The following is a 9,588-nucleotide window of genomic DNA, read 5'->3' as shown; positions in this document are numbered from 1 at the left end:
CCCTAATATCTAAACCCCAATAGCTAAAACCTCAATATACGCTCGAAAAATACGATAATTGTTATATATTACTTCTTCGAGCGTTTTTCCGCCAAAATAAAAACATTTATCACAAAGTTTCTCTACTAAATGTTCATATTTTCATCCCATCTATAATGTTCGTGAACAAAGTTTTTTTAAAAAACGAAAAAAAAAAGTTTTTGCTTCCCCGCTTACCCCCGATTGGTTAATTCCCCATTGATCCTGCCTATATATATATATATATATATATATATATATATATATATATATATATATATATATATAAATACTCCGTATAATATTATCAAAATTATTATCCGAGTCATATTGTTTCAATCACTTTTCCCTCCCCCAAAATTATCAAAACACCTCTGGCGTTCATCCATGCTGTTCTTGGTAAACTATTCGTTACGTTTCGAGTTATAATAATGATTTTTATTTACGATTTTTGTTTCAATTTCAATTTAGGGTTAGGGTTAGGGTTAGGGTTTACTTTTTAATTTTTGCTTTATTTTTGCAGGTTAAGTACGTTCGAGATTATCATCGTTTTCGTTTCCAAGTTGTGAATGGGAGGTTTAGGTCGGTATGGAGGTGGTTATTTAACGATCAATCAATTAAGACATACTAATTCGGTTGAACTGTCGAATTCCTACAAATGTTGATTTTAGGCTAAGATATGTGAATGCGAATCGTCGTAATGTGGATTTGAATACTAATGATGATCTGAGGGAGATCGCTCGTCTGAATTTGCACTCGGTTCAAGTGAAGGTTGAGCGTATATATTGAGTAGGAGTATGATTGCTGCTGGAAGAAAACACAACTTTTGGTATTACTATGAATGATTATGATTGATACAACTTTTGGTGGATAGAGTTTATATAACGTTTTGATGTATGTATTAGCAGCTAGACTAGATGAGGTCATCGATCTCTATATAACAATTATTACTGTTGGTTGGACCCAGGAAGAAGGATTTTCGATGTTTCAACTTTAATTTGTTTGAGATGTTTAATTTTGAACTAGGCGCATTTTGTTACATTTTGTTGATTTTAGAATGAGAAAATTGTTAGCTCTTCAGCTTCTGTTTGTGGTTGCACTTTTGTTTACCGAGTTTTAATTATGTGTTGCTGCTAATATTGTTAGCTCTGCTTCTGTTTGTGGTTGCACGTTTGTTTATAGCTAGTTTTCGTTTATATGGTTGTTTTTTAGATGCGAACTTCCCCATTTACCCCGTCTTTTGTAATCCTTATTTATTGAGGGCTTTTTTTTTTTTGGCAAACGACCTCGGTTATACATGAGTATTCGTTATTTTCGGCAAAGAAAAAAAAGAGTGTAAATATGCTTTAATAAGTGTGTAGGTGGGCACAACTTTCATGGACTTAGTTGGTCAAATGTATTCTGTATATATATATATATATATATATATATATATATATATATATATATATATATAGCTTGTCCCGAACTTTCAAGATGCAAGCTCAAGTCCGGGTTAAAAAGATTTGAATTGCATATGTGAAATTTAAAATGGTCAGTCGTGTTAAGACGGTTTAATTAATGGTTTCTAGTTAGTTGTAATACAGTTGAATTGATAATCCTTTATGACCTACCTAGTACAGTTATCAAAGATATTTGATTCCGATCGGTAGATTGGTCCCCCTCATACTTGTTCTAGCTGGTTAACCTTTGTTTGTTGTTTTGTAGCTTTTGTTCTTCTCATTTGTTCGTTGTTGTGAGCTTAGCTTCCGATTAGATTTTTTCAGCTTGTTTAACTCGTTCGTTCTAGAGTTTGTATGTTTACAGGTTCTTGCCAATAAGTCGCCAGCCCTTTTAGATTTTCATGTGAGCCTAGAGCCCGCGACTAAGGTTCGGCTCACATTCCTCTACGAAATCGGAAATCATGTTACTTTTATTTCTTTTACATAAAATAGTTGGATAAAAATGATAAATTTAACCTTTTTTTTTTTTTTTTTTTTTTTCTGCAGATGCAATTGAAATCTTTAACAGAAGAGATGCAAGCCATTATTAAAGGACTGGAAACAGTCAAACAGGAATTAACTGTATCTGAAAATGATTGCCCTGTATCTGAAGTTTTCCACAGGGTAACTAAATATCTTACTCTGTTTTTTCTTTTTTATTTTCTTAAATATTCGATTCAGATGATTTATTGTTATTGTTATTTCTTTTTAGACGTTGAACGAGTTCATTGTCTTCCACGAGACAGAAGTCTTCTGTAACAAATTTATATTCTCGTCCAAAGTTTACTTTTTTGGATGTCTTTCAGTGTTTTTTTTTTAAATCTTCTACTTGTTTATATTGCAGGGTAGAAATGCTGATGCATTGGCCATATATTTTGGGGAAGACCCTGCTCGTTGCTCTTTCGAACAAGGTAAATTTCAAGAACACACTTACTCTAACATCTTATCTCTCTTTTTTTTTCTTTTTTTTTTTTAATTGATGTTTTGATTGAATACAATTGTCTCTGTATGCACATTTGGGCATTTATAACCCTTTCATTAAAATTAAATGGGGCAAATTTTGAATTTGGCTGTATGGTTATGCAGTGACTCAGACCCTTATAAACTTCATGAGGCTGTTTCGAAAAGCTCATGAAGAGAACACTAAACAGGCTGAATTAGAAAAAAAGAAAGCTCAAAAAGAGCTTGAAGGCAAAAGGTGTTAATGTAGCAAACAAAAGTGAGAAATAGGTTGAATGAAACCCGTTCTCGTATGATCAAGTCAAATTGCCGGGTCAATGCAATCCCGATACTAGCCACAGCTACAAGTTAAGTGAACCGAAAAACCTGTGACAAACTGCAGAGCTCAAACAAATGGCTCTGCTGATGTAAATACATACACAGGTGAAGATGCGGTTTCAGTGCTTAAAAGTTCATCCAAATATGTGTTCTCGGGGTGATATAAAACTGACTGATTTGACCTCGTACTTCAGTTGATAAATCAGATTGTGGTTGCACGCACTTTTTGTTTACTGGTATTTGATTATGTGTTGCTGCTAATATTGTTAGCTCTGCTTCCATTTGTTTGTAGCTGCACTTTTGTTATCTTGCTTTGTTTGGTTAGTTTGTTTTTAAGGTTTTCGGAGACTTGTTTGTTTATAGATAGTTTTCGTTTATATGGTTACTTTTTAGGTGCAAGCTTCCCCATTTTCCCCGTCTTTATGTAATCCATATTGAGGGCTTTTTTTGGTAAACAACCTCGGTTATACATGATTATTCGTTATTTTTGCCACAAAAAAAAAAAGTGTAAATATGCTTTAATAAGTGTGTAGGTGGACAATTGGTCACAACTTTCATGGACTTGGTTGATCAAATGTATTCTGTATTACTTGAACTCGATTATATATATAGCTTGCCGAACTTTCAAGATGCAAGCTCAAGTCCGGGTAAAAAAGATTTGAATTGAATATGAGAAATTTAAAATGGTCAATCGTGTTAAGACAATTTAATTAATGGTTTCTACTTGTAATGTAATACTACAGTTGAATTGATAATCCTTTATGACCTACCCAGTACAGTTATTAATTTTAAGGTTGCCAACATAAAAAGAAAGATTCATCAATATTCAACAAGCATTCTCTTCTAGGACCCCGACTACTAATGTCTAACGTCTAAATCTCATTAGTATATTATAACATCAAAACATAAACATCATTGATTGATATTACAACATTAAAACATTATTCAAAATGAAAGATATACAAACAAAATTGCATATGATTAAAAGTCACAAATGGACTAAATTGAATTACTCCAACTATCCCAAAAATTTCATAGTAACTTTCAACAAAAGAATCTACATTGCTTTGAACCAAATCAAATACATACAGTGGTAATAATAATCAAAATAAATTAAACCTATAAGTTGCTCAAAATTAAAACCCTATATAAAAGAAAACTAAAGATCATCATCACATGTTGATGGTTCAGTTGGTTGTAGTCACTTGAGCCGAATGCCGAATATCAAACTGATCTACAAACTCCAATGGATTCACACTCTCATTTGAATGAACTCTCTTGTTGTTATAGAAGTTCTTATTTCGAATTCCGAAACACAAACCAAACAAAATGAGCATAAGGAGATACTCTAAAACGAACCCACAAAAGAAAGAAAACATGCCATCGCCCACACCTAGCTAACCGAGTAACCGAAGACCTAAAACAAAACGAAACACCAGAACGCAAACTCAAATTTTGTCTGAGAAGAAGTTTTTCAACTAGGCACCGTGGACCTTCTTGATCTTGACTTTTTTCGGCTTAGAAGGCGCCCTCGAGTTGATAAGCTTCCCTTCAACGCGGATATGTTCGAAACCTTTTAAGGCTGAATCCAAAAATCGGCATATTTAACCGAGGAGGACCCCAACACCCACCCAATCAATCGGCCCCTTGGATGAAAGATTAGAACCAACATCCTGAGCATTTCTGGACAAACCCGCAAAACAGTCTCCAACTTGATTACCATCGAACAAACCTTGAATCTCCTCACCAAACAATAAGTGGTTCGCGAGATCTTTTAAACCAACAGAAACGTCACTCCCCACTTGATTCTCATAGCAAATCTTCGACCTCAACTTCAACGAACCATCATCTAAGCTAGGAACATCAGAAACAACAGTATGATCACGATCACTAGCCTCAAAGACCACCTTGTCCCTTGCCACTTTCTCCACAGTCACGACATGATCGTTGAATAACCATATGTATACAATATTATATATTAAGGTTTGTCTGCTGTCAATTTGTTGTTTGGTAACCTTTTTTTTCCCTAAAAATACGATAACTCAAATAGAAACGGAGACGTTTCATAAAGAAAAACGTCAACCGTGCGACACGCAAGAGGGACGGGCCAAGGCTCGTACCTAGAAAGCGACATAGAAACAATAAAGAAAACTACCTATAAACTGAGCCTCGCCCGACATACCGAGCAAACAAAAGAAAACCAACCTAGTTAACTAGGAAACTACCAAAATCCGCTAGAACCACAATCCGCTAGCACCGATCCTAAATACAAGACACCGTACACGTAAACCAAAGAATACAACAAACTACAAAACAAATAAAAATAACAGTCTATGGCGCAACCTTTTTTAAATTACCATCTCCCGTCTTACGTCCAGTTTTGTAGCCTTAATTTATCTTTTTATTGTAGCCTTAATTTATCTTTTTAACCTTAATTTATCTTTTTAAGCACATGAATGATCAAAATTTATTACTTACTTCTACTCAAAGTTATATAATCGATAATTTTTTGACTTGTAACTGTGTGGTCCTGTCTATTGAAATATAGTAACCACGAAAACAAATTATGATTCATACTTATCTTGAATTACCATCCATATGGCCATATACAGTAACTAATGAAATAACTTATTTCCTTTTTTCTAGGAAAAATATTCATTAACCCTAAAGTTAGTTCTAAATTTAAGTCTAAAAATATGATAAGTGAAAAAATGATCATCAGAAAAGATGAAGAATTAATGATTACATGCATCTTTTATTGTAGCATAAAGTCTTAATTCAATGCTAGGTATCCTAGCAAATTTAACTACTCGTTTGCTGATTTGTAACGCCCAAGTTAACACTTGACCCATGAGTCAATAAAGGTTTGATGTACCAATGTAATGTTAAAAAGCATGATCAAGAACAAATAATGTTAACTACATATCTATGCAGTCAAAAGTACATAAAACTAAAAGCAGACCATGAATATATGGACGTATAAACTTACAAATCAAGTCGAAGATCCTTTCTATTTGTTTATCTTCTTAAGTACCGTAAACTTTCGACCTTTCTTTTTAGTGATGAATAACTTCTTACCCTTCTTCACATTTATACTCGGCTTAAATTTTTCTGCAATCTTTCGTTTGGGGCTTTCCAAGATGCAAACTTTATTTACAATTTTTCTCGCTGGCTTAAAAACATCAGTGACCAAAAGATTCAACACATCACTCGAGCATTCAAGTTTGAGTCCCATAGCTATTGCCTCATCCCAAAGCTCTTTACCCTTTTCAAACTCCCCATTCACGCAAAGATTCGGTATCAACAAATCATAAACCGTTTCATACCCACCTAACGAGCTCTTCTTCATTAAATCAAACAACTCAAGTGCATAATTTACCCTTTCCACCCCACAAAGAACACCAATCAAATCATAGTAAAACTTCCGTTCAGGGATTAAACCGTCTTCAACCATCTTATCAACCATTTGCTTACCTTTACCAAATCGCCCCGTCAAATACAAAACTCGTGCCACGAGATAATAACTCACCCAATCAGGACAACACCCCGTTTTCCTCATCGTATTCAAAATCTGTATCGATTCTTTAACCCTTCTAGTTCTACCCAAACACGATAAAAGTATATTGTAACTTACAGTAGTCGGTTCAATTGCATACGTTCTCATTTCAATCATCACATTCAACGCTTCGGGAACAAGCCCCGAAGGATTAGACTTCAAGTTTTTCTTGCACAAACATTTCAAAAATGTGTTATAACAAAAAAGATCGGGAGTGATTCCCGCACCTTTCATGTCCTTTAAAATTCGTTGTTTTCTTGCATACACCACCCATGAAGTAAATTTCTATAAATTATAAGTTTTACACTCGAGATTTTATCTTTATGATGATAAACGACTCCCTCGGCTCTTTTAACATGTCCTTTTCCGCACAAAGCAGAAACTATGGCAGTAACCGTTGTACTATCATATGGACACCTTAATTTATCTAAGTTCTTAAATATCCCTAATGCTTCATCTACTCTACCGAGTTTGACTAAAGTCTCAACTACAGTACTAAAAGTCGAGCTCTCCATCGCTCTGTTTTCTCTACCAAGTTTTGCGATTAACATGTCCAATGATAAAAAATCCTTCTTCTCTGCAAACACTCTGATAGCATGATTATAATCTTTCTCATCCAGTCGAACATCAATGTGTTTTTCTGACCATAAAAAGAATCTAAGCAAGTGTCTTGTAGGTGCTTCTTTCTTACTCGATTCAAGCACTTGAGTAACGACTGACGAGCAGCAAGAAACCTTGAACTCGTTAAGACTAACTTCTAAGTCATCTAAACTGCCTATTCCATTTGTAACGACGTCGCACAACTTTTCAACATCAGCAGATATTGGCTGAGATGTTGAGTAGTAAGATGATAGAAAACGCTTTGGTTTTAAGGTACCAACATTTGGCCACTTGAATTACAGTAAAGACTTCATGTCCTTTAAGAGAAAGTACGCGAACAAGTATAGTCAGATGCTCATTAAACAATATTGTATGTTCCTTCTTTTCCATCTCAGTTTTGGATTGATGACACAAATAAGTTACCCAATTACAGGTACATAACATAGGGTAAAAAAGGGGACCTTTTTATCTAACTGGAATATCAAGTTTAAGAACTTTGCAATTCGAACAACTGTGATCACCATTTCATTAACAATTTTGTGATTACAGTGAAAAATGTAATTGACTCTCTTTTGTGAACAAAACCCTAATTTCTTGTGTGTAACTGCCTAACGACCTAATCACAGTGATATAACAGAAAAGATTAGATATTTACAGCCTGGACCCTTATAGATAACATATTTACATTTTTGGACCCAAACATTATTTATCTTGACATTTTGCTGATGACATTGACTTCTGCACCCTTTGACTGATGTTGAATGCGTTTATACTCCCCCTCAAGTTTGGAATTAGTAGGATTGACAATTCCTAACTTGTGCAACAATCGATTTTGCTGATCCACAGTCACTATCTTGGTAAAGACATCAGCTAGTTGGGACCCGGTATGAACATATGTAGGTTTCATAGCACCATTTTTGACCTGATCTCTCACATAGTGACAATCAACTTCAATGTGCTTTGTTCTTGCATGAAAAACAGGATTAGCAGCTATATGAAGAGCTAGAGCTGCTTGATTATCACAAAATAACTGAACAGGACCCAAATCATTTAAGCCAAGATCTTTCAACAAACTGACCATCCAAGTGATTTCACAACATGTTAAAGCCATACCTGTACTCTGCCTCGGCTGATGACCTTGACACCACATTTTGTTTTTTTGATTTCCATGAAACTGGAGAATCTCCAAGTAAAATACAGTATCCTGTGGTTGACCTTCTTGTCATAGGACAACTAGCCCAATCTGAATCACAAAAAGCTTTTAGTTCAACTGCAGAATTGCTAGCAAGTAAAATACCTTGTGCAGGAGCTTGAAGCAAATATCTTAACAAGTGTTTAGCTACCTGATGATGAATAGATGTTGGTGTTTGCATGAACTGGCTAAGAAGCTGCACACTATAACATATATCTGGTCTTGTTATAGTTAGGTAAATAAGCTTCTCAATTAGCCTTCTATACACTTCTGGATCAGCTAATGGAGTACCAATGTCAGCCTGCAATTTAGTGTTAGGATCTAAAGGCAACTTGTATGGTTTGCAGTTTAACACTCCATTTTCTTTAAGCAGATCCATAGTATACTTTTGTTGACTTACAAATATACCTTGTTTTGATTTTGACACCTCAACCCCCAAAAAATAACTCACAGTTCCAAGATCCTTCATATGAAAATGAGTTTTTAATTGCTCTTTGAGAAGGCTTATATGAGTCTCACTGTTACCAGTAATAAGAAGGTCATCTACATAAACTAAAACAGCTGTAAATTGTTCCTCATCCTTCTTTGTGAACAAAGAATAGTCAGCTTTGGACTGCACATATCCAAAACTTAACAAAGCAGAAGATAACTTTGCAAACCACTGTCTTGGTGCTTGTTTTAAACCATAGAGAGACTTCTTTAACTTGCAAACCTTGGATTTATCAAATGGAATATCTTGTACAGGCTCCCCCTTTCCAGAATAACCCAATGGCATAGTCATATAGACTTCTTCAAGCAAATCACCATGTAAGAAAGCATTGGACACATCCATTTGAAACAATTCCCAATCAAACATGGCTGCCACTGCTAACAATGATCTTACAGTCACCATTTTTGCTACAGGAGCAAAAGTTTCTTCATAATCTATACCTTGCCTTTGTCTATTTCCATTTACTACCAGCCTAGCCTTTTTTTGTCAATAGATCCATCTGCTTTTAGCTTTGTTTTGTAGATCCAGTGACAAGTGATTGCCTTCTTCCCTGGAGGTAAATCAGTTATTTCCCATTTACCATTTTCTTCTAATGCCTGTATTTCTGAATTCATTGCATCACACCAATCTGGATGTATTATGGCTTCTTTGAAATACTTTGGATCACTATTAGCCATTAAAACTGTGACATAAGCTTTAAACTTATCTTCCAGGCATGGTGAAGACACTTGATTCACAATTGGAACATGTGACAATTTGGCTTGACTGGATGGCAAAACATAGTCTTTATGCCACACAGGAGCTGCAGAAGTCCTTGATGATCTTCTCAAACTACTAGAAGTAGTTGTATTTATAGTATTAGTATTTGTAATTGGATCATCATTGGTTGTAGTAGAACTATCATTTGTTGTAGTAGAACTGACTTTGACTTCTGCACCTCTTATTATTTCTTGCATCACAGGAAAATCATAAT

General features: G+C 34.8%; 2 protein-coding genes and 1 pseudogene across 2 annotated transcripts; 1 reads left to right on the top strand and 2 right to left on the bottom strand.

The window, feature by feature from the left end:
* The first annotated feature begins 1,570 nt into the window (after nucleotides 1-1,570).
* Nucleotides 1,571-2,945, top strand: LOC139865682 (putative formin-like protein 15b). The gene is made up of 4 exons (XM_071853760.1): nucleotides 1,571-1,887; nucleotides 2,007-2,123; nucleotides 2,344-2,410; nucleotides 2,586-2,945. The coding sequence occupies exons 2-4, from the start codon at nucleotides 2,007-2,009 to the stop codon at nucleotides 2,702-2,704; spliced, it is 303 nt and encodes a 100-aa protein (XP_071709861.1). The 5' UTR covers nucleotides 1,571-1,887; the 3' UTR covers nucleotides 2,705-2,945.
* A 2,842-nt stretch (nucleotides 2,946-5,787) lies between these two features.
* LOC139868109 (pentatricopeptide repeat-containing protein At5g61370, mitochondrial-like) lies at nucleotides 5,788-7,247 on the bottom strand (annotated as a pseudogene).
* A 777-nt stretch (nucleotides 7,248-8,024) lies between these two features.
* Nucleotides 8,025-9,017, bottom strand: LOC139868108 (uncharacterized mitochondrial protein AtMg00810-like). Its single transcript, XM_071856445.1, has one exon. The coding sequence runs from the start codon at nucleotides 9,015-9,017 to the stop codon at nucleotides 8,025-8,027; it is 993 nt and encodes a 330-aa protein (XP_071712546.1).
* Nucleotides 9,018-9,588: the final 571 nt, after the last annotated feature.

Source organism: Rutidosis leptorrhynchoides, chromosome 9 (genome assembly GCF_046630445.1).
Source record: "Rutidosis leptorrhynchoides isolate AG116_Rl617_1_P2 chromosome 9, CSIRO_AGI_Rlap_v1, whole genome shotgun sequence".
Taxonomy (NCBI): Eukaryota; Viridiplantae; Streptophyta; class Magnoliopsida; order Asterales; family Asteraceae; genus Rutidosis; species Rutidosis leptorrhynchoides.
This window is presented reverse-complemented; position numbering and strand designations above follow the sequence as displayed.

What these genes read in the sequence shown, in the direction of transcription:
- LOC139865682 (XM_071853760.1), top strand. Translation starts at nt 2,007, where the DNA reads ATGCAATTGAAATCTTTAACAGAAGAGATGCAAGCCATTATTAAAGGA. An exon ending in TATCTGAAGTTTTCCACAGG is followed by an intron (nt 2,124 to 2,343) that starts GTAACTAAATAT and finishes TTTATATTGCAG; the next exon opens with GGTAGAAATGCTGATGCATT. An exon ending in TCGTTGCTCTTTCGAACAAG is followed by an intron (nt 2,411 to 2,585) that starts GTAAATTTCAAG and finishes ATGGTTATGCAG; the next exon opens with TGACTCAGACCCTTATAAAC.
- LOC139868108 (XM_071856445.1), bottom strand. Translation starts at nt 9,017, where the DNA reads ATGGTGACTGTAAGATCATTGTTAGCAGTGGCAGCCATGTTTGATTGG.